The 21,173-nt window shown below is 34.3% G+C and overlaps 5 protein-coding genes and 2 long non-coding RNA genes across 12 annotated transcripts; 3 read left to right on the top strand and 4 right to left on the bottom strand.

Moving 5' to 3' along the window:
• The first annotated feature begins 3,013 nt into the window (after nt 1-3,013).
• LOC141394766 (uncharacterized) lies at nt 3,014-5,299 on the top strand. 4 transcript variants are annotated; one of them, XM_073969638.1, is made up of 5 exons: nt 3,022-3,829; nt 3,911-4,159; nt 4,467-4,559; nt 4,639-4,768; nt 4,832-5,299. In XM_073969638.1, exons 1-3 carry the CDS (start codon nt 3,301-3,303, stop codon nt 4,496-4,498), a joined length of 810 nt encoding a protein of 269 aa, XP_073825739.1. In that variant the 5' UTR covers nt 3,022-3,300; the 3' UTR covers nt 4,499-4,559; nt 4,639-4,768; nt 4,832-5,299. The 4 variants fall into 4 exon arrangements, with proteins under 4 accessions (XP_073825728.1, XP_073825739.1, XP_073825747.1 ...); XM_073969646.1 differs by having other exon boundaries at nt 3,026-3,829; nt 4,835-5,299; XM_073969627.1 differs by having other exon boundaries at nt 3,014-3,829; nt 4,639-5,299.
• Nucleotides 5,300-8,175: 2,876 nt separating this feature from the next.
• Nucleotides 8,176-12,260, bottom strand: LOC141394761 (uncharacterized). Of its 2 annotated transcripts, XM_073969590.1 has the most exons (5): nt 12,042-12,255; nt 11,638-11,781; nt 9,836-10,500; nt 9,086-9,507; nt 8,176-9,022 (listed from the first exon to the last, which is right to left on the bottom strand). In XM_073969590.1, exons 2-5 carry the CDS (start codon nt 11,713-11,715, stop codon nt 8,526-8,528), a joined length of 1,662 nt encoding a protein of 553 aa, XP_073825691.1. In that variant the 5' UTR covers nt 11,716-11,781; nt 12,042-12,255; the 3' UTR covers nt 8,176-8,525. The 2 variants fall into 2 exon arrangements, with proteins under 2 accessions (XP_073825691.1, XP_073825701.1); XM_073969600.1 differs by lacking the exon at nt 11,638-11,781 and having other exon boundaries at nt 12,042-12,260.
• A 156-nt stretch (nt 12,261-12,416) lies between these two features.
• Nucleotides 12,417-13,504, top strand: LOC141390393 (phospholipid phosphatase 5-like). The gene is made up of 3 exons (XM_073963305.1): nt 12,417-12,470; nt 12,559-12,891; nt 12,957-13,504. Exons 1-3 carry the CDS (start codon nt 12,437-12,439, stop codon nt 13,040-13,042), a joined length of 453 nt encoding a protein of 150 aa, XP_073819406.1. The 5' UTR covers nt 12,417-12,436; the 3' UTR covers nt 13,043-13,504.
• Nucleotides 13,489-15,846, bottom strand: LOC141390394 (uncharacterized). Its single transcript, XR_012409333.1, has 4 exons — nt 15,662-15,846; nt 15,233-15,376; nt 14,922-15,156; nt 13,489-14,856 (listed from the first exon to the last, which is right to left on the bottom strand). It is a non-coding gene; the product is annotated as an uncharacterized lncRNA (long non-coding RNA).
• A 978-nt stretch (nt 15,847-16,824) lies between these two features.
• LOC141390391 (oxaloacetate tautomerase FAHD1, mitochondrial) lies at nt 16,825-18,049 on the top strand. 2 transcript variants are annotated; one of them, XM_073963301.1, is made up of 4 exons: nt 16,825-16,958; nt 17,143-17,260; nt 17,326-17,422; nt 17,500-18,049. In XM_073963301.1, coding segments are annotated over exons 1-4 (705 nt in total). In that variant the 5' UTR covers nt 16,825-16,957; the 3' UTR covers nt 17,989-18,049. The 2 variants fall into 2 exon arrangements, with proteins under 2 accessions (XP_073819402.1, XP_073819404.1); XM_073963303.1 differs by having other exon boundaries at nt 16,927-17,061.
• LOC141390392 (coiled-coil domain-containing protein 115) lies at nt 18,035-18,752 on the bottom strand. The gene is made up of 2 exons (XM_073963304.1): nt 18,501-18,752; nt 18,035-18,438 (listed from the first exon to the last, which is right to left on the bottom strand). Exons 1-2 carry the CDS (start codon nt 18,607-18,609, stop codon nt 18,062-18,064), a joined length of 486 nt encoding a protein of 161 aa, XP_073819405.1. The 5' UTR covers nt 18,610-18,752; the 3' UTR covers nt 18,035-18,061.
• Nucleotides 18,753-20,376: 1,624 nt separating this feature from the next.
• LOC141390390 (uncharacterized) lies at nt 20,377-21,056 on the bottom strand. The gene is made up of 3 exons (XR_012409332.1): nt 20,612-21,056; nt 20,454-20,551; nt 20,377-20,396 (listed from the first exon to the last, which is right to left on the bottom strand). It is a non-coding gene; the product is annotated as an uncharacterized lncRNA (long non-coding RNA).
• Nucleotides 21,057-21,173: the final 117 nt, after the last annotated feature.

Below are 21,173 nucleotides of genomic sequence, written 5' to 3'. Positions count from 1 at the left end.
TCGGCATATGGTCTGACCAAATTTTATTTTCGATTTTGAATTCATCAATATACCATGGTATAAGTAAAGAGGTAGATTTAAATGAAAAAAATCTATAGAACCCTTGTTTTTCCTGAATTCCTAAAACTTCAAAATTAAGCAACAAGTGGGTTTGTTTACAACACCAATTTTGAGCATTTTATAAAAATCGCGAAAAATGAATGAAGGACCAATGTTTCTCCGCATAATCAAGTCGTGGACATGATAAAATGTTTGTTTCAATGATAACCTGACGAATTCTTTCCATACAAATGTTCCAAAAAGAAATTTTAAAAATCATTGAATTCGATTGTTTTTAAAATTGTTTGACATATTATTCAAACACCACACACACATACATAGTTTGTGTATATTGTTTTGAAGTTTTAGGAATACTCGAATGAAAAAATTTAAATTGACATAAAGCTTTGGCTAACCTTTCTTATTAAACCATGCAATATACTGTAACAGATTTTGAGATACTGCACACACATCATTTACGGAAGTCCCAATTGGACTTATGAATGTAGATTCTCCATTTTCGTCTCCGTTGGCCATTCCATTTGCCACTAACAAGTTATGGTCATAGCAAAAGTCTATGAAGTTTCTACCTCTTGAGTTTACTTCCTTATCTTTGGACATTCTTTCTGATAAACCAGCACGAAAATTCGATAAGTAACTCTAGTGTAGACTGGGACATACTAAAGAATTTTTACGAAATTGCTCTAGTGTAGACCGGAAATAGGAATGCATATTTTAATTAAATTTCTTTCATGAAACTACGATTGTCTTTCATGCTATACGATTGTCTTATTCTTGTTGAATTCGTATCTCTATAAATCGAAAACCATAATTCGTATTAAATATCCGGTTCTTTAAAAAGTTTCTTTCACAGCTTATTCCATATTAGGCAATTTTCCTTGCGGCAATTCATGCTTAAGTGTTCCATACGCCATTTTTGACATTTTGAGATAAAGGTACCTTACAAGATTTTGAACCATGCTCTTTCAGATTTCTTGGTCGGTTTTTCTATATCTCTTATAGTTTCTGAGATATTCAGATGCCAGTATGTTCCACATCCGCTTTGCGACCCAAAATTGTTCTTTTTATGCATGTGACGGAAAAGTGTGGCGTATGGAACAAATTATTCTAAAGGATTTGGTTTAAAAACTGAAGAATAATAGTTTCTAAATCCAAATATTTTTGAATATTGTATTGTTATATGAAAACGAAAATTTATCAATCGTTTAAACAAAAAATCCCTAGATTAAAGACAAAATTTTGATGTAGGTCCACAAAAATATACGCAAAAACGTCCATTCGACTGGAAGCTAACCGACTACAAAAATTGTATTATAAGAAAATCCCATTTAAATGTTTTATGTTACCTTAGAAATGCAAGATATCAATCCGTTTTGTCAAATCGAAATTTTTACCACAAAAAAATAGTGATAAGTGGAGGAAATCCCTTAAATAAATGTTAAAGAAACCTTTAATAATGGTCCTTATTGTATTTATATGAGAAAAATAAATGTTTCATTTAAAGTCCTGATTTTTAAACTCCACAGTAGCACTTCATATAAGGGAGGTGGAACACAATTGATAAAAAGTGTTTTGGTTGAAATGTGACAAAACGTGTTCCATGTGATACAAACTGCCAAAAACATGAAAAAAAGATTCCATGGAACAATTCAGCAACTTTTTGCAATTATAAAAATTTGCCATAACTTCTAGACTATCACAGATATCTGACTAAAATAAATTACTGGTATATTCTATGAGTTTAGTTAAGTAGAACTGAGCTCTTAAAGTATTGGATTATTGCACCATTTTTATCCTGTATGACCTTAAACATTAACTTGAGTTTTTCTCGAATCAGGGAAATGGCGTATGGAACACTTAAGCATGACACCGACGAATTGTCAGTTTGTCGGTGAGAGGTGTTGAGCGGCAAAGGGTTACCACATGCCTCACCTCTCTCTCCTTCAAACTGAAAATTGCCTAAAGGGGAGTACACACTATCAATCAAAAATGACAGGCAACGTACTTTTAGGACAATTTTCCGGCAAATAACAACTTTTATTTAGCGAAAAACCTTTTAAATACAATATATACGGTATTATTTATATATTACAAAAGTTAGGCTTTGATATTCACGAAATAGACCTCGATGACTGTCAGTTTTGCTTGTCAATGTGTACTATACTTAATGTAAATATGGACTTATAGTACGTTTATATATAACCGGATTTAACAAACCCACTGGGTTTCAAATGTCAATTCCATTGCTTATATTTCAAATAAATCCTCATAAAGAAGGTTAACCCTGCAAAAGGCTATAATATAAACATGGCCTTAGTTTCGATAATTTGTGTTTTTTTTTTTTTTTGGTATATAAGTCCGTGTTTACACACACGGGAAAGTAAATTCAGTTTTTAGGCAATAGGGGGTAGGAAAGAGTATTGAGGAGCTCTTTCCTCTCCGCTCTCTCCCAAAAACTCAATTAACTTTACCGAGAAATTTGTGTGTCTAAACACAGACTAAAGGGTTAATTAAGTTCAATCGTTGCCAGCCATCACAAATACATTCAAGGGAAGCATGATACAATAAGAAGGTAGTATTATCAGCCCAGCTGATGGTAACATAATTGGTCTGTTCCTTTACTTCTGAAAATGGTAAAACCGGCAAAAGTAGTAAAAGTTGAAAACTGCTCCCATATGAATTGTATTGTGTCTGAAGTAAAGGAACGCTTTTCGAGTAAAAAGTTGTAAAACTTGAAGATTCTTGAACGTAAAGGAACAGGGCTAATGTAATGTGTCAATTGCATTGAATTTATGTCAAATTTTGACATCTTATGTTACCAAAAACGGCAGTTGCTGCTACCTTCTTATTGTATCATGAAGGGAAGTTGCCACATGCGTATAAATGTCAATAGCGGCGTCAATAAACAGTTGCCGCAAAAATTTTGCGTCGTTGAAATTTTGAACCTGACACTGAACTTTTATTCATCGGCGTTGTGAAATCAATATCAGCGTAGTTTTCTTTCGTCGTCTGCCTCACTCCTCATTCTAACCTTAAACGTTTTCTTGAAGCTTGTAATTTCACAACGCATTTTATGCGCAAATCAATTTTTGGAGAAATTAAAGGTTTTAGTATTGTAAAAAGTACATTTTAAGCAAATAAAGGTAAAGTAAAAAAGAAATTGCAAAAAATTCTTCGTTACTACTGTTTTTGCATCTGTTTGTCCCAATTTCACAACACCACCCACCAACTCGGTCAACAATGGAAGCTTTTAATGGTAACAATTTTGCACGAGAAAACGATTATTCGTCATCTTCTGACGTGGAAGAACTTCAAGGTTTTGTGAAATATGCCGTTTCGCCATTTTCAATATCTTCTTCCGACGAGACAACCAAAAAGTTCACATCAACAAGAAAGCGAAATGGAGAAGAAAGAATGCCAACTCGTCGGCCAGATCCCAAAGTATATAACAGGAATGCATTACTGGCAAGAGAGAATCGTCGCAAGAAAAAGTTGTATTTGGAATCACTGGAAAGAGAAATACAGGAAGCACGCCTAGCAAACAAAAATTTGGTTAAAGCTTTAAAGAGGCAAATTTCTATATCTAAACAAATGGAGCAGCAGGCGAAATATTACCAGAATATTATTGCAAACAAAGCGGAAATAGCAAACTTGCTTTCAATACTCGAGAATAAAAAGGCCACAAAGAATGACAACATACACCAAGAACAGTGCAGCAGCAGTTGCAGTTATGACCATCGTCCATCGACAGATTTGGAACTTGATAATGGTACTGTTACACAACACAACACCAATGATTTGTTTGATTTTTCATCGTCTGATTTTTGTAATATTCCCAACTTTCCATTAGATATAAATGATTGTCGCAGTTCTTTAGATGACATATTATGGAATAACAATTGTGCTGAAACTTCAAGTGAAGCAACCCTAAGTTCATCGGAGACATCAAACGTTATGGATGATCACACATATATAGCTTCGTCTTCAGAGGCTCAATCATCGCCAGATTTTTCAACCACCTATGCCGATTTTAATTGGAACGAAGACTTTGGTTTTCTTACAAGCACAACATCAGCAAGCTGTATACACATAAATCGGGGTAAGGATTGTGCAGATGAATTCTGTATAATATGTAATTGTAATATGCCAAGCCCAAGTCCACCCCTTCAACTTTTCAATGATGAGTTATTAAATTAAATTACAATGTTAGTTTTTTTTCTGTTAAGTTTTTTATATTATTTTATTAATTATCAAAGTTAGGATAACAGCTATTAGAAATAAGAATGATTCCACCTAAACTCATAAAATATTAGAAAACAAAAGTTGGAGCATTAATTAGAGTATACTACTTGTAAATATGTACTGCATTTAGCAAACGGTATTAAACATTATTTTCGCCATTTCAGGGCACATGCACCTTCTTGGATGCGCCTACTGAGCCAAACCCGGCTATTGTGCTGATCAGCTTGTGCAAAAACAAGTTGCATCGGTAAATAAAGGTGGGTTATTGAGAAAAAAACTCAAAGTGATTTGCAAGTGAACTGTGTAATTTCGATGTTTGTATTGACTTTTTTACAGCAAGGAATACCCAATGCACACTGTTTTGGATGCAGTGCAAATGAAAAAACATGGAACATGAAAGCTTAAGCCAGTCAAAGCTCTGTGGAAAATATTGACTGGAAGTGTGTAAAAATAAGGCGGCTAGAGTGTACGTATTGGTAAACAATTTTCAAATACATTTTTTAATTGTTGCATTGATCTTTTCTTTCAGAAGTCGTTGTTCAGTATTACAATCACGCTAAAGGAAACTAGAAGCAATGTGCATAAAATTTAAATGATAAAAAAAAAGAAAACATATTTTACTTTCTGTTATAATACTGACATCGACCATTGATCAATGACATTGTTTAAAAATGTATATGAAACACATTTGCCATACGACAACGACAGCCTATTCGTGTCTTGTTTCGGCCACTGTTGTTTCACAAACAAAATTTACGTTACTAATTTTTATCTCCATTCTTTTTTATAAAAGATCTTGCAAGGGATCTAGATTTTTGAATGACGTCTTTATAAAGAGTAAGATGTAAGTATTGCGAGAGGGTTAAATACAAGGTATGTTACTCTAATATTGCTCCTACTTTTCCATTTATATATAAAAAAAAATTGTTCATATTTTATATTAAAATGAATTATACAAAAATCGTATTAAATAAATGTACTATGTTTATAATCAAAACAATTTTCTTTTTTCTTAAAAAGCTGGGATAAACACTTTTGGGAGGATTTTTAGGCAAGCTAAAGAAGTGAGTCGACGAGCCGAAGGAAGTCTTTATAGACGAGCTAAAGGTCGTCTTTATAGACGAGCTAAAGGTCGTCTTTATAGACGAGCTAAAGGTCGTCTTTATAGACGAGCTAAAGGTCGTCTTTATAGACGAGCTAAAGGTCGTCTTTATAGACGAGCTAAAGGTCGTCTTTATAGACGAGCTAAAGGTCGTCTTTATAGACGAGCTAAAGGTCGTCTTTATAGACGAACTAAAGGTCGTCCTTATAGACGAGCTAAAGGTCGTCTTTATAGACGAGCTAAAGGTCGTCTTTATAGACGAGCTAAAGGTCGTCTTTATAGACGAGCTAAAGGTCGTCTTTATAGACGAGGTAAAGGTCGTCTTTATAGACGAGCTAACGGTCGTCTTTATAGACGAGCTAAAGGTCGTCTTTATAGACGAGCTAAAGGTCGTCTTTATAGACGAGCTAAAGGTCGTCTTTATAGACGAGGTAAAGGTCGTCTTTATAGACGAGCTAACGGTCGTCTTTATAGACGATCCGAAGTGCGTCTTTATAGACGAGCTAAAGGTCGTCTTTATAGACGAGCTAAAGGTCGTCTTTATAGACGAGCTAAAGGTCGTCTTTATAGACGAGCTAAAGGTCGTCTTTATAGACGAGCTAAAGGTCGTCTTTATAGACGAGCTAAAGGTCGTCTTTATAGACGAGCTAAAGGTCGTCTTTATAGACGAGCTAAAGGTCGTCTTTATAGACGAGCTAAAGGTCGTCTTTATAGACGAACTAAAGGTCGTCCTTATAGACGAGCTAAAGGTCGTCCTTATAGACGAGCTAAAGGTCGTCTTTATAGACGAGCTAAAGGTCGTCTTTATAGACGAGGTAAAGGTCGTCTTTATAGACGAGCTAACGGTCGTCTTTATAGACGAGCTAAAGGTCGTCTTTATAGACGAGCTAAAGGTCGTCTTTATAGACGAGCTAAAGGTCGTCTTTATAGACGAGCTAAAGGTCGTCTTTATAGACGAGGTAAAGGTCGTCTTTATAGACGAGCTAAAGGTCGTCTTTATAGACGAGCTAAAGGTCGTCTTTATAGACGAGCTAAAGTTCGTCTTTATAGACGAGCTAAAGGTCGTCTTTATAGACGAGCTAAAGGTCGTCTTTATAGACGAGCTAAAGGTCGTCTTTATAGACGAACTAAAGGTCGTCCTTATAGACGAGCTAAAGGTCGTCTTTATAGACGAGCTAAAGGTCGTCTTTATAGACGAGGTAAAGGTCGTCTTTATAGACGAGCTAACGGTCGTCTTTATAGACGAGCTAAAGGTCGTCTTTATAGACGAGCTAAAGGTCGTCTTTATAGACGAGGTAAAGGTCGTCTTTATAGACGAGCTAACGGTCGTCTTTATAGACGATCCGAAGTGCGTCTTTATAGACGAGCTAAAGGTCGTCTTTATAGACGAGCTAAAGGTCGTCTTTATAGACGATCCGAAGTGCGTCTTTATAGACGAGCTAAAGGTCGTCTTTATAGACGAGCTAGAGGTCGTCTTTATAGACGAGCTAGAGGTCGTCTTTATAGACGAGCTAGAGGCCGTCTTTATAGACGAGCTAAAGGTCGTCTTTATAGACGAGCTAAAGGTCGTCTTTATAGACGAGCTAAAGGTCGTCTTTATAGACGAGCTAAAGGTCGTCTTTATAAACGAGGTAAAGGTCGTCCTTATAGATGAGCTAAGGTCGTCTTTATAGACGAGCTAAAGGTCGTCTTTATAGACGAGCTAAAGGTCGTCTTTATAGACGAGGTAAAGGTCGTCTTTATAGACGAGCTAACGGTCGTCTTTATAGACGAGCTAAAGGTCGTCTTTATAGACGAGCTAAAGGTCGTCTTTATAGACGAGGTAAAGGTCGTCTTTATAGACGAGCTAACGGTCGTCTTTATAGACGAGCTAACGGTCGTCTTTATAGACGATCCGAAGTGCGTCTTTATAGACGAGCTAAAGGTCGTCTTTATAGACGATCCGAAGTGCGTCTTTATAGACGAGCTAAAGGTCGTCTTTATAGACGAGCTAGAGGTCGTCTTTATAGACGAGCTAGAGGTCGTCTTTATAGACGAGCTAGAGGCCGTCTTTATAGACGAGCTAGAGGCCGTCTTTATAGACGAGCTAAAGGTCGTCTTTATAGACGAGCTAAAGGTCGTCTTTATAGACGATCCGAAGTGCGTCTTTATAGACGAGCTAAAGGTCGTCTTTATAGACGATCCGAAGTGCGTCTTTATAGACGAGCTAAAGGTCGTCTTTATAGACGATCCGAAGTGCGTCTTTATAGACGAGCTAAAGGTCGTCTTTATAGACGAGCTAAAGGTCGTCTTTATAGACGAACTAAAGGTCGACTTTATAGACGAACTAAAGGTCGTCTTTATAGACGAACTAAAGGTCGTCCTTATAGACGAACTAAAGGTCGTCTTTATAGACGAACTAAAGGTCGTCTTTATAGACGAGCTAAAGGTCGTCTTTATAAACGAGGTAAAGGTCGTCCTTATAGATGAGCTAAGGTCGTCTTTATAGACGAGCTAAAGGACGTCTTTATAGACGAGCTAAAGGTCGTCTTTATAGACGAGCTAAAGGTCGTCTTTATAGACGAGCTAAAGGTCGTCTTTATAGACGTGGTAAAGGTCGTCTTTATAGACGAGCTAACGGTCGTCTTTATAGACGAGCTAACGGTCGTCTTTATAACGAGTTGCAGGCCCGGCTTTAGATGCGATCTGAATGCCGTCTTTATAGATGAGCTGCAAGGCCATAATTCATAAATATATTTCAAGTAATTTCTAAACAAATTTAATTTTTAATCTTTTTTATTTCTTAATTTTATTTATTAGCCTTAAATCTTATAAGTAGTATTTATTTGAATATTTTTTTTTAAATAAACATAACTTTCTAAAATTACATACACATTTAAGCGTCGGTCATTGTCCACTTTTTTGTTTTTATAAATTATTAGAATAAAATAATACAATGTGTCTCTTCTCTATGTTATTACTACTTACAAACGACTAAAAACAAAAACTCAAAAAGAAAAGCACAGCTCATTAATATTCCCGTCGATACAATCCGACATCGTGATATCTATCTATCTATATAATGTATATATAAATATTAAAATTAATCTTGATTTACATTCTGTGGTTTTGTTGTTGCAATTTAAAACCATTTATTATCTGTCTTTGGATCATTGATAAGTGGCCTCTTGTCGTTTTCATTATTAAATTGGCCATTGCTTAACATCTGTTCCTTACACATTAGACTAGCCTCACTAAGTTCTTCACTGGGTACACGTTTGTATGATACAAGACGTCTTCTCGGACGACATGTGGATGTGGTCTTGTCACATTCAGGTATTTCTCTTTTTATTTGTTGTACTATTCGAGTAAGTGGGCGATGACAATTTGGCGAAAATATTGAGGGATAATATTGTCGATAAATATAGTAGGATACAACTAGACCAATAATACCACCCACTGTAACATCTTCCCAATGATGGTGGTAGTCACAGGTGCGACTAACAGCAACAAGGGTAGCCAAAACTAGTGGAGCAATGGCAATACAAAGACGCCAAGATTGACCACGTCCACGATAGTTAAAGGCATGCAATTTGGCGCCTACATAGTAGGTGATAAAACCAAAACCAGCAAATGCAACTGCAAGAGGAGAGTGAAAACATATTAGGAATATGACGGATTTTGTATTCTAATGAAACTTACATGACGAATGACCACTGGGAAAACTTTTACGTCCCTCATTAATAGCTGTAATACTGCCGGTACAATTGAAAAGATCCAACATATTGTCGGTGTTTGATGTGACATTGCTTGTCAAATGCATAATGCCATCGGGAAAACAACGATAGTAAAAATCTGGCCTTGGTCGTCCAACACTGATTTTGAGTAGACTTGTTGCCAAGCCATTCAACCCCAATATCAGAGTCCAGGCCCAAGAGGCGGCACGAAAATCTCTTCTATCTTTGGTAAACATTAAATGAAATGATGTCACCAACAATGGCCCAATTATAACAGCTAACAGTAATGCTAAGGGTGAAACATAATCTTGAGTTCGTGGATTCTTATACATCCACATTTCTTCGGGGTGTATGACACGTTTAAAGGCGGTTTGAGTTTCCAGTTTACTAAAGATTCAAAAAGAAAGAATTAAATTAGGATTAGAGTGTTGCGGTCTTTCGTCGGGGGATTAAATGTGGAAAACTAAAGACGAGCTGAAGGGAACTTTTAGACGAATTGAGGGGAGTCGAGCTAAAGGTCGTCTTTAGAGACGAGCTGAAGGTCGTTTTTAGAGACGAGCTAAAGGTCGTCTTTAGGGTCGTCTTAGTCTTACGGAAGGGTGTCTTTATAGAAAACATAAATTTTCCCATAGAAAACAAAAACGGTCTTCACATTGAACAGCAAAAAATTCCTCATTATTGTTAGGAAAGCAATTTTTTATTTATTCATACTTACCTAAAAACAACAACCAATATAACTCGAATAGCTATATCAATCCAATCACTGACTTGTTTTGAAAAACTTCCAAACATGGTACAACCATCAAGTACAATATTATCTTCCGGATATTCACCGGCCACATGTTTTCTACTATATCGATGATGGCTATATTGCAAACCATTGCTAATACTACGACGTGTCATTTTCCTTTTATCGGCTGGACTCATCATCAATTCATCCTCTTCTTGACTACTATCACTTGTGGTATATTTGTGCAGTTGTTTTTCCGCCGAACTTTCACTATAACTTCGTCTTGCTGTTGACGTTGTTAATCTTTTGCTATAAATTCGTCCAGTATTTGTGGTTCGTAGTGGTGAATTACGCATTGACATTGCGTATTTTGTTTCCTCCAAGTTTTTTGTGGTTTGTCTGGGTTGAAAGGGACGGTTATTACTACTGTTGGCTGTTGTTCTCTTTGGAGGATACGTATCGAAATTGCTGGTATGACGTTGTGAGAGATTAGCTCGATTGTTTAGAGTATTTTCTAAAGCAGGTTGTTGATTATCGCCCTCGTCGTCGTTATCAATGAGAGTTGTGCCACCAGAACCGCTATACATTTTGCTTTCCGCCAAAAAATTAGCAGAATCAGCGGTTTGGCTTAGCCAGTGTAGCAATCGTGACTGTTTGAAAAAATAGGAACAACAATTTCGAAAATTATTAAAAATTAGAGAATGGGTTTTTATGATAAGATAACAATAAAGAGATTCTTGTAAAGTTGTTGAGACAAAGAGAAAGAGATGTCGATTGTAGGTTTCGTGTTCATTTTTGCACATGACAGATATGAATTATCATGATGATATTTATGTTTTGTTTTATGTAAGTTCAATAAAACATGATTTAGATATTGTTCTATTAATAAATTGTTTGGTTTGGTTTTTTATATAAAGATTTGCGTCACTTCTCCAACCATAGAATGTTTAAATTGTAAAGATCACATACATACAACCAAAGTAAACATAAACCCAACCAACAACGTTTGAATGTGTACATTGTCAATATTGATTTTCAACAAAAAACAAATATTGCAACTTGTGTTTAAACATTGACCTTTTAATGAGAGGCTTGGCATAATCAATTGCAATGCGAGACGCAGGCATTTTCTTGAGAATATGTAAAAACTGAAATGTATTTAATTTATGGATTTAGGTATGGCATTATTCCATTTCCATAGAAACCATTCGATATTAGGAAACTCTAACATGGTCAGTATCGATCTCTATGACAAACTTGATTGAACTTTTATTGTAGATAGCATAAGGGAACAAGTCGAGTTTACGCACTACGCGAACAAAATATTCTTTAAAAATGTAAATTTTTCTTAAATAGTCGGCCTTTGGCCTGCGATTTATAACATTCTCCTAATTTCGGGAACGGGAACAACATTTTTTTCAAATAGTAAATTTTTCACTTTTCTTTGACAAGGGAATTTTCACAACTTCAGAGGTCCATATCTCGGGAAGTATGGAATTCCGCAACAAATGTTATATATATTTGATCAGATCTACATGTGAAAAAATTTCATCCCGATCCGAGCTTAGTGGGTAAACTCATCTTATGCCAAAATTAGTACCAATTTTATATGGGTTATGTGGTGGGTAATAAACCAAATTTGTTTGCTTTATGACTATCTGTATGTAAGGATGACTTGACTTGGCTTGTTAGTAGTATAGTTTTTTATTTGCTATAAAATGAATAGATAAGAGTGCACAAGATATTATTCCAAATTCAAATAAAAATAGCAAATAAAAAAAACTTGCCTCCTCGACAATAGCAGTACTATGACGTCGATGCTGCTGTTGTTGTCGTCTTCTCAAGTTAACAAATTCCGAAAACATTTTATGATTATTAAACCAAGATAACTATGGGAGACGACACGTGAAAATGTTATACCCAAAAAGAAGCTAGAAGAATTCAAGTTTAGAGTTAACGATAGTAATTTGCACTAAATAAACATTTATTATTTATTTAGTAAGCCAGCTTTCACTTAGTTAAGTAGTTCGCCAATAATACCCCAACTACCCACATACAAAGATTTGATTTGCCTCAATAGTTTCTTTTTTTTCTTTACTTGCCAATTTTTTTATTTTTGTTGTGTATTAGATTTTTGCAAACCAACCAAATTACTCATAGATAATATGTATATATTATAGGATCCACTTACTTCTTGCCTATATTTTCTAATTTATTGTTACGAAAGTAACAATGTGAGATGTTTAATATTTAATTAATAACCGAATATTTTTTTATTTCATTACAAATGATGTGAAATGTTTTTAATCAATGAAGAGTAGTTCAATTGAACTATTCACTAAAGTGAGCCAGTTAACTATTGCTAGTACAAAGCCCACTAAGTATACAAACGCCGTACGAATAATAAAACACAAAGAAATGCAATGAAAGTCGGGAAGAAAAACAAAAAATTGGTTTTTGCAGAAAAACAGCTGATTTGGTGGTTGTATAATCACAATAGCTGAAAAGCATTCACAATATGTGTTGATAACATTTTGTTGTTTGTAAATTAATTAATGATGGATTGATTTGAAGTATTTTTGCTGAATGAAGAGTTCAAAAGTGAACGGCCCAACTATTGGTACTACAAAGCTACAATGAAGATATGAACTTCGTACGCAAAATAAAATACAAAGAAATATATAAAATTTCTTTTCATTAACAAACAGCTGATTTGGTGGTTATAATTGGTGTTATAATTGGGCCATTGTTGGTGACATCATTTCATTTAATGTTTACCAAAGATAGAAGAGATTTTCGTGCCGCCTCTTGGGCCTGGACTCTGATATTGGGGTTGAATGGCTTGGCAACAAGTCTACTCAAAATCAGTGTTGGACGACCAAGGCCAGATTTTTACTATCGTTGTTTTCCCGATGGCATTATGCATTTGACAAGCAATGTCACATCGAACACCGACAATATGTTGGATCTTTTCAATTGTACCGGCAGTATTACCGCTATTAATGAGGGACGTAAAAGTTTTCCCAGTGGTCATTCGTCATGTAAGTTTCATTAGAATACAAATTCCGTCATATTCCTATAATATGTTTTCTCTCTTCTCTTGCAGTTGCATTTGCTGGTTTTGGTTTTATCACCTACTATGTAGGCGCCAAATTGCATGCCTTGACTTTGAAACTCAATTTGAACGTGTAACATGTGACCTAACCGAATTGGCTCAATCGTGTTTAACACCCGAATGTAATCTCTCCTCAGATTGTAAGCGAGTATTACATCTGTCTGCCTCACCACAATCGAATCGTGAACGTACACCCACAGCTCCCTGCTTCCGTACAAGACGTGTGGAGGTGGAACCCAGTACCGGTAGACCTGAAAAGAAAATCTTCATAACATCAATGCGTGGTCGTGGCTACTCCCGACCACCACCATCTCGAGGAGTCCTACGTAAATATAACATATTTTCCCAAAAATTCATCAACCTACGTCAATCCGTTTGGACGCTGGAGTGGTTTCCACAGACGGACACACGGACGGACAAGAATTGCACGCTGATGAAGAATATATATATATATATACTTTGTATATACCCCCATCCTATGTTGGATGGTTTAAAAAATACTTAAAAATAAAAGCACCGAGAGTTGTGTTAAAAAAACACTTTATATTTGTTTTATTGAAATTCAAAGTTCATTGCATAAAATGTACAATATTCAAAAATCATTGTTGAGAATTCAAAATTTTTTGGTTATTTTTTAATTCATCTCTTAGTTCTGTTTTTTAAGGGAATTTACAAAATTCTTAACAAAAAAATTCTAAAATCAAGAATTTCTTAAAAAATTTAATAAATATTATAATATAATCTATTCACGGAACCTTCAATCTATTCACGGAATGGAATAAACAATTCCATATTAATACTGTTTACAATTCTAGTAAAATTCAAAGTTCATTGCATAAAATGTACAATATTCAAAAATCATTGTTGAGAATTCAAAATTTTTTGGTTATTTTTTAATTCATCTCTTAGTTCTGTTTTTAAGGGAATTTACAAAATTCTTAACACAAAAATTCTAAAATCAAGAATTTCTTAAAAAATATAATAAATATTATAATATAATCTATTCACGGAACCTTCAATCTATTCACGGAATGGAATAAACAATTCCATATTAATACTGTTTACAATTCTAGTAAAATTCAAAGTTCATTGCATAAAATGTACAATATTCAAAAATCATTGTTGAGAATTCAAAATTTTTTGGTTATTTTTTAATTCATCTCTTAGTTCTGTTTTTTAAGGGAATTTACAAAATTCTTAACACAAAAATTCTAAAATCAAGAATTTCTTAAAAAATTTAATAAATATTATAATATAATCTATTCACGGAACCTTCAATCTATTCACGGAATGGAATAAACAATTCCATATTAATACTGTTTACAATTCCAGTAAAATTCTAATAATTCCCAATTTTTTTTTCCACAGTCATGTAAAAAGGAAATAAATCAAAAATATCACCGACGAAAAAATACTAAATAATAAATGGTAACATATATGTATGTACAGGTATGCTGTTTTCTACAATGAGATTATACATCAATGTCAAATTGATCGGAATCTTTTTGTTTTTTTTTTAATTGATACTGTGACTCATTAACAGATGATGTAGATAATTTCCTTTTTAAATGCGGCGTTGTAACTTGCTTTTTTCGGTTATGGTAACACAAGGTAGATGAGGGTATTTTTGTACTTTTTGCAAGTGTTCTAAGGCTGTCTCCCGTTTGTTGCTTAGTTTTAAGAATTTGTTTTATATTTTGTATTCTTTCTTGTTGGGTATTGCTAATGGGGAGCTTCTCCCGTCTGACAAGCTCTTGCACAGAGGAGCGTGGAATATTGTATTGTCTTGCTAACTCTCTTTGGGAATAATTTCCCGTTTTTATAATTTCTATTACAGCTTTTACTGCTGCCTCCTTCTGTTCTGCTATTCTATAATTTGGGATTGTACTGGCTGAAAATGAATTTGGGAGTGTAGTGGCCGAAAATGAATTTGAAATTGATTTTCCATGTACTTACCATCACTATCGCATCCAAAAGCCGAGGTATCATCTCTGATCTCCGAGGTATCAATCTCGCAGGTATCATCTCTGATCTCCGAGGTATCATCTCCGATCCGAGCTTAGTGGGTAAACTCGTCTTATTCCAAAATTAGTACCAATTTTATAATAATAAACCAAATTTGTTTGCTTTATGACTATCTGTATGTAAGGATGACTTGACTTGGCTTGTTAGTAGTATAGTTTTTTATTTGCTATAAAATGAATAGATAAGAGTGCACAAGATATTATTCCAAATTCAAATAAAAATAGCAAATACAAAAAACTTGCCTCCTCGACAATAGCAGTACTATGACGTCGATGCTGCTGTTGTTGTCGTCTTCTCAAGTTAACAAATTCCGAAAACATTTTATGATTATTAAACCAAGATAACTATGGGAGACGACACGTGAAAATGTTATACCCAAAAAGAAGCTAGAAGAATTCAAGTTTAGAGTTAACGATAGTAATTTGCACTAAATAAACATTTATTATTTATTTAGTAAGCCAGCTTAGCTTTCACTTTAGTTAAGTATTTCGCCAATAATACCCCAACTACCCACAATACAAATTACACATCGTCTTTGTTAGATTTGATTTGCCTCAATAGTTTCTTTTTTTTTTCTTTACTTGCCAAATTGTTTTTGTTGTGTATTAGAGATTTTTGCAAACCAACCAATTACTCATAGATAATATGTATATATTATGGGATCCACTTACTTCTTGCCTATATTTTCTAATTTGTTGTTACGAAAGTAACAATGCGAGGATGTTCAATATTTAATTAATAACCGAATATTTTTATTTTTTATTTCATTACAAATGATGTGAAATGTTTTTAATCAATGAAGAGTAGTTCAATTGAACTATTCACTAAAGAGAGCCAGTTAACTATTGCTAGTACAAAGCTCCACTAAGTATACGAACGGCGTACGAATAATAAAACACAAAGAAATGCAATGAAAGTCGGGAAGAAAAACAAAAATTTGTTTTTTGCAGAAAAACAGCTGATTTGTTGTACAGCTGGTTGTACAATCACAATAGTTGAAAAGCATTCACAATATGTGTTGATAACATTTTGTTATTAGTTGTGTCTTTTTACTTTTTCAGTAATAATTATTCAGTAACTTCTTTTCAGAGAGTAAGAGAGATTTTACTCTTTGATACGAAAATAGAGAAAAAAGTAAAAAGACAGGATTTAGTAAACTTTAGCAAGATAACAGTTGATAACCAAAACAAAAACATTGGCGCCAATGCATGAACGAAAAAATAACTCCTCCAAAGCAATGAAAAAGTTCTTAAATTTTAAGCAAAATAAATAAAAAATTATTAATATATTAATAAAATAATCAATAAATAAACCCGAGTCGTAATATTTATAGTATTTTCCACAAAAATAAGATAAACATTGAGCAGCTGACCATTAGCAGATGATTAAAAAACAGCTGATCGAACTTGCTAAATGTTGCTGGGAAAAATTCTTTCAGCAAGTTTTAGCAATTTCTCAGCAAACAACTGTCAAAATTGTTCTCTCACTTCGCTCTCTTTTACTGAACTTTTGTGTAAAAAGACAGCATTTAGTAACATTTCGTAATAATTATTACAAATTATCACGTAAAAAGACACAGCTATTATAAATTAATTGTTGATGGATTCATTTGAAGTATTTTTACTGAATGAAGAGTTCAAAAGTGAACGACTCAACTATTGGTAGTACAAAGCTACACTGAAGATATGAACTTCGTACGCAAAATAAAATACAAAGAAATATATAAAATTTCTTTTCATTAACAAACAGCTGATTTGGTGGTTATACAATCACAATAGCTGTACAATCACAATATGCGTTTTTAATCAGCTGAACGAACCACCCTACAGCCCAACCCCCTTTCATTCATTGCGCAAAATCTTGTTGAATAAGTGATCAACAGTGGTGGGGGTCAAACCAGCGATAACATTAATAATTGTCTAATAAAATAATTTTGTGAGAGAGTTCCAGCATAGCATTACGGAAAAAGTGAGAGTTTCCCAAAATATTGTGTCTCTGTATTGTAGTTTATTAAGTTAAAACACGCGCAGACAATGTTTCACATTGAAACGACCCTTAGAGGAGTAAAGAGGTCCATTTTTAATCATTAATTTCATTACACTACTTTCCACAAAAACCCTTTTCACATTACCATTTATGTTTGTACTTGCAGTGAATTTGGTAAAAATTGCCGGTCAAATTTGTATAAGACGAACAATGTCTACAGGCTGTGATCTGGAATCATTTGCTACCAAAAGCAAGAAAATTTTGGGAGCTGCATTGAATTATATGTGAGTTAAAAACACATACATATATTATTCATAAGATTACAATCATGGTTCATCTTGTTTTAAAGGGACATTGTAAGAGAAAGAAATGTACCTGTACCAAAAGATCCCGTTGTGTTCCTTAAACCAACTACCTCATTAATACAAGAAGGCCAGGATATTGTGGTAAGTGTCTTATACATTCCAAAATGCTATTGCCACAAACTTACATAGGTATAATAAATCATTATATTCCTTTTCAGATACCCAAAGTTTTCACCAAGGTTGCCCATGAAGTTGAACTGGGTGTTGTTATTGGAAAACATTGTAAAAATGTATCTCGTGATGAAGCCTTGTCCTTTGTTGGAGGCTACTGCCTGGCCTTAGATATGACGGCTCAGTGTGAATTGGGTGAGGCGCGTAAGAATGGGCATCCTTGGTCTTTGGGCAAAGGATTTGATACCTCCACACCTGTATCACGTTTACTAAAGCCCCAAGAAATTGCCGATCCCCATAATTTGGATTTATGGTTGAAAGTTAACGATAAACTTGTGCAAGAGGGCAATACCGCAGATTTAATTTTCAATGTTGCAGATTTGATTTCATTCTGCTCTAAATACATGACTCTGGAGCCCAATGATATTATATTGACCGGAACACCCAAAAATTCTTTGCCGATTAAGGATGGTGATGTTATTGAGTGTGGTATTGGTAACTTAATCAAAATGAAATTTAACTGCAAAAAAGAATAGAAATAGGTATAATGATAAACTAAAATGTCGAATAAAATCCTCTATCTCTGTGGCCTTATAATGTAAATGTATTTTATTGCACCAATTGTTTTTTAACTTGCTTAAGACGATCTATTCTATCCATAACAGCTAACAGCTCCGTTTGTATATTTGCCGCTTCGACAACCAATTCAACGGATCGTTTAAAATGTTCAGCAGCATTGCGTAAAGTCATCGGTGGCAATGCTCCAAACCAATGTAATGGTTCCACATAACCTTGGCTTTTTTCCACTTTGTGTCTTATCAAATGTTTTGTCTCACCAGCAACTGTGTTTTCAGTGTTTTCCTCCTTTTCCACATAACATAGGGCTTTGAAATCTTCACTGTTTTCTGTTGGGATTTGCGCGGTACCTATTGCATTGGAACCTTGATTATATCTTGTTTTTGCTAATAGCAATTGACCCGAGTTATCTATGGATAAAAAGAATACACACGTTAATATGTTAATGAGATGCATTTTGTTGGATACTTACTTGTACGTTCAATATTAATGCGACACTCCGTATGTTGTTCAATTAAATTAAATAGCTCTAAATATAGAGAATCCAATAAATTGTTGATGTCACTAATATTATTTGGCATATTTATTAGTTTAGGTTTTTACTTTATAAAACAGAATTACAAGAAAACAGAAATGCACCAAGAAATAAAGTCATAAGACAAGAAACCAGAGAACTGCGCTGATCGGCTCACAGCCGGCTATGCCGAGCCGCCGATAGAATTGTAAAGGCGCCGCCGTAATTTTTGTCGACTTCGCCGTTAAATTCATATTAGGCCTGTTCGATAACTTCGCAAGTGAAAAGTATTTGCAAGTTCTTGCAACTACATGGTGGAATAAAAAGGTGGTACATCAAATCATGTCAAACGTCAAATTTGCTCACAATAATGCATTACTTTGAATTGCTTGTTTACATTTTGTATGTGATTTTATTCACTATAACGTATTTTGACAAGTGGTATGAAGATCAGCTGTTTTTGGAGATAAGTGGGAATTTTTTTCGGAATTATCGATAACTGTCAAACAGTCCAGCAACCACAAAATATTTTTGCTCTGTTCTGGAACAGAGCAAAAATATTTTGTGGTTGCTGCAAGAAGCTACTACTACTTTTTACTACGATAACATTTTTTCCTTTATGTTATCGAAAACAATTTTAAAAATCAGTAGATTCTTGCAGTTCTGGAACAAACCATTTGTGGTTGCCTGATGACTGGCAAACAACCAATTATTTGAGCAAAACTGACAGTCAAAACTGATCGTGTGTACCCCACTTAAAGCATGTCGACAACATTTAAAAAAACGCAGGGACCCAGGAAAAAGTTTGCATCCGCGGATGCAGTTGAATCACTACAAGGTATGCTTACATGCATCTGGATCGTATAAATCACTTTTATAAGCGATGCGGAATAAAGATTAATGCAGCCAAATCTGAAGCCATCTGTATTAGAAATGCCTCTGGAAAATGTCCGAGAATGGTTGTCCCTCAGAGTAAGCAGCTTCGGCTTCTTTTAGATGGTATTGAAATCCCATTTAAATCCAGCATAAGGTACCTTGGTATCACTTTTGACAAGCTCCACAAATTCAATCTACATGGGCGTAATACACTCCAGAAAGCAAAACAATATGTTGGACTATTTTCATATTTGTTTAACAATACATACTTACCCCAAAAAACCAAACTGCTACTCTACAAAGTTGCAATACGCTCTGTCCTTGTATATGGATTCCCAATATGGTTTTCTATTTCACCAACTGTGGCAAAAGAAATAGAATTTTTTGAGCGCAAGATATTACGGAAATGTGTTGGCAAAAAATACGAAAATTCAACCAAAATGTATTCCAACAATTACATCTACGACGTTTCAGCGATGCAGCCTTTTTGTTCTTACGCACTTCAGCTTCAAAAACTCTTTATTGATAAGCTTCATGGTATAAGTAAAGAGGTAGATTTAAATGAAAAAAATCTATAGAACCCTTGTTTTTCTTGAATTCCTAAAACTTCAAAATAAAAGCAACAAGTGGGTTTGTTTACAATGCATTTTTGAGCATTTTATAAAAAACGCGAAAAATGAATGAAGAGTTAAGTTTTCTCCACATAATCGAGTTGTGAATATGATAAACTGATTGTTTCAATGCAAATCTCACCAATTTCTTCCATACAAATGGTCTAAAAACAATTTTAAAAATCATTGAATTCGATTGTTTTTCAAATTGTTTGGCATATTATTCAAACACCACACACACATACACAGTTTGTTTATATTGTTTTGAAGTTTTAGGCATACTCGAATGAAAAAATTTAAATTGGCATAAAGCTTTGGCTAACCTTTCTTATTAAACCATGATAAGCTTTCAAACCACGAGAATTCCCTAATGAAAGACATTTATGAACGAGAAAAGCAAAGTACGTGGAACGATGTTTCCTACCTGTCTCCAGTTGGTATTCTCAACGAAAACATTGACATTCCTCCAGACGGAACTTTGCCCCAATTTTACACCAAATCCACTCCAGGAACTCATCGTGGCTAAGAGTATCAGCTAATAATATATTAATGTTTCATATATATAAACAAAAATATTCGTACCTATACTCTTTCTGCTAAAAAATTATTTTTAATTTAGCTTATACAAGCGATCGATTAATTAACATGATTATTAATTCCTCATTTATTACTGTGATATTTACACGTAGATTTTACCATTCAACTTACTTATTTACAACTTGCTTTAAAGCATTCTTTTGTTTACTTTTGTAAGCGCTCTGTTTACCATGCTCTAAGCAGACAACTTTTGTTTTTGTTATTTTGTTTTAAGTCTATTTATTATTGACAGACGTCAATGCTCTGTCAGCTAAATTTAGGCCGGGAGCAAGCCTTTTCTCTTTTACATGTATGTTTTCACATATATACCCCATAAAAATACTGTTTGCAATGTAGCATATCACTTTCAATGAGTTAGAATAAGACGTAAATAGTTCTAAAGTAAGCTAATCATTCTCTATACATAAGAAAATTGTGTTATCGATAAGAAGAAGAGACTCAATAAAATTTTACTTTTACTTTACTTTGAATCACTACAAGTGTACGGTACATTTGCCGTTGGAGTACATCTTTTCCTATAAAATCACTTATGAATTTTACAAGAGAG

This window comes from Musca autumnalis, unplaced genomic scaffold, assembly GCF_047663935.1.
Source record: "Musca autumnalis isolate F117 unplaced genomic scaffold, ASM4766393v1 scaffold_1, whole genome shotgun sequence".
NCBI classification, from domain to species: Eukaryota; Metazoa; Arthropoda; class Insecta; order Diptera; family Muscidae; genus Musca; species Musca autumnalis.
This window is presented reverse-complemented; position numbering and strand designations above follow the sequence as displayed.

What these genes read in the sequence shown, in the direction of transcription:
- LOC141390392 (XM_073963304.1), bottom strand. Translation starts at nt 18,609, where the DNA reads ATGCCAAATAATATTAGTGACATCAACAATTTATTGGATTCTCTATAT. An exon ending in CATTAATATTGAACGTACAA is followed by an intron (nt 18,439 to 18,500) that starts GTAAGTATCCAA and finishes TTTTATCCATAG; the next exon opens with ATAACTCGGGTCAATTGCTA.
- LOC141394761 (XM_073969590.1), bottom strand. Translation starts at nt 11,715, where the DNA reads ATGTTTTCGGAATTTGTTAACTTGAGAAGACGACAACAACAGCAGCAT. An exon ending in ATATTGGTTGTTGTTTTTAG is followed by an intron (nt 9,508 to 9,835) that starts GTAAGTATGAAT and finishes TTGAATCTTTAG; the next exon opens with TAAACTGGAAACTCAAACCG. An exon ending in TCCCAGTGGTCATTCGTCAT is followed by an intron (nt 9,023 to 9,085) that starts GTAAGTTTCATT and finishes CTCCTCTTGCAG; the next exon opens with TTGCATTTGCTGGTTTTGGT.
- LOC141394766 (XM_073969616.1), top strand. Translation starts at nt 3,301, where the DNA reads ATGGAAGCTTTTAATGGTAACAATTTTGCACGAGAAAACGATTATTCG. An exon ending in AGATTTGGAACTTGATAATG is followed by an intron (nt 3,830 to 3,910) that starts GTACTGTTACAC and finishes ACTTTCCATTAG; the next exon opens with ATATAAATGATTGTCGCAGT.
- LOC141390393 (XM_073963305.1), top strand. Translation starts at nt 12,437, where the DNA reads ATGAAGAGTTCAAAAGTGAACGGCCCAACTATTG. An exon ending in AGTGAACGGCCCAACTATTG is followed by an intron (nt 12,471 to 12,558) that starts GTACTACAAAGC and finishes ATTAACAAACAG; the next exon opens with CTGATTTGGTGGTTATAATT. An exon ending in TCCCAGTGGTCATTCGTCAT is followed by an intron (nt 12,892 to 12,956) that starts GTAAGTTTCATT and finishes CTTCTCTTGCAG; the next exon opens with TTGCATTTGCTGGTTTTGGT.
- LOC141390391 (XM_073963301.1), top strand. An exon ending in GGAGCTGCATTGAATTATAT is followed by an intron (nt 17,261 to 17,325) that starts GTGAGTTAAAAA and finishes CTTGTTTTAAAG; the next exon opens with GGACATTGTAAGAGAAAGAA. An exon ending in AAGAAGGCCAGGATATTGTG is followed by an intron (nt 17,423 to 17,499) that starts GTAAGTGTCTTA and finishes ATTCCTTTTCAG; the next exon opens with ATACCCAAAGTTTTCACCAA.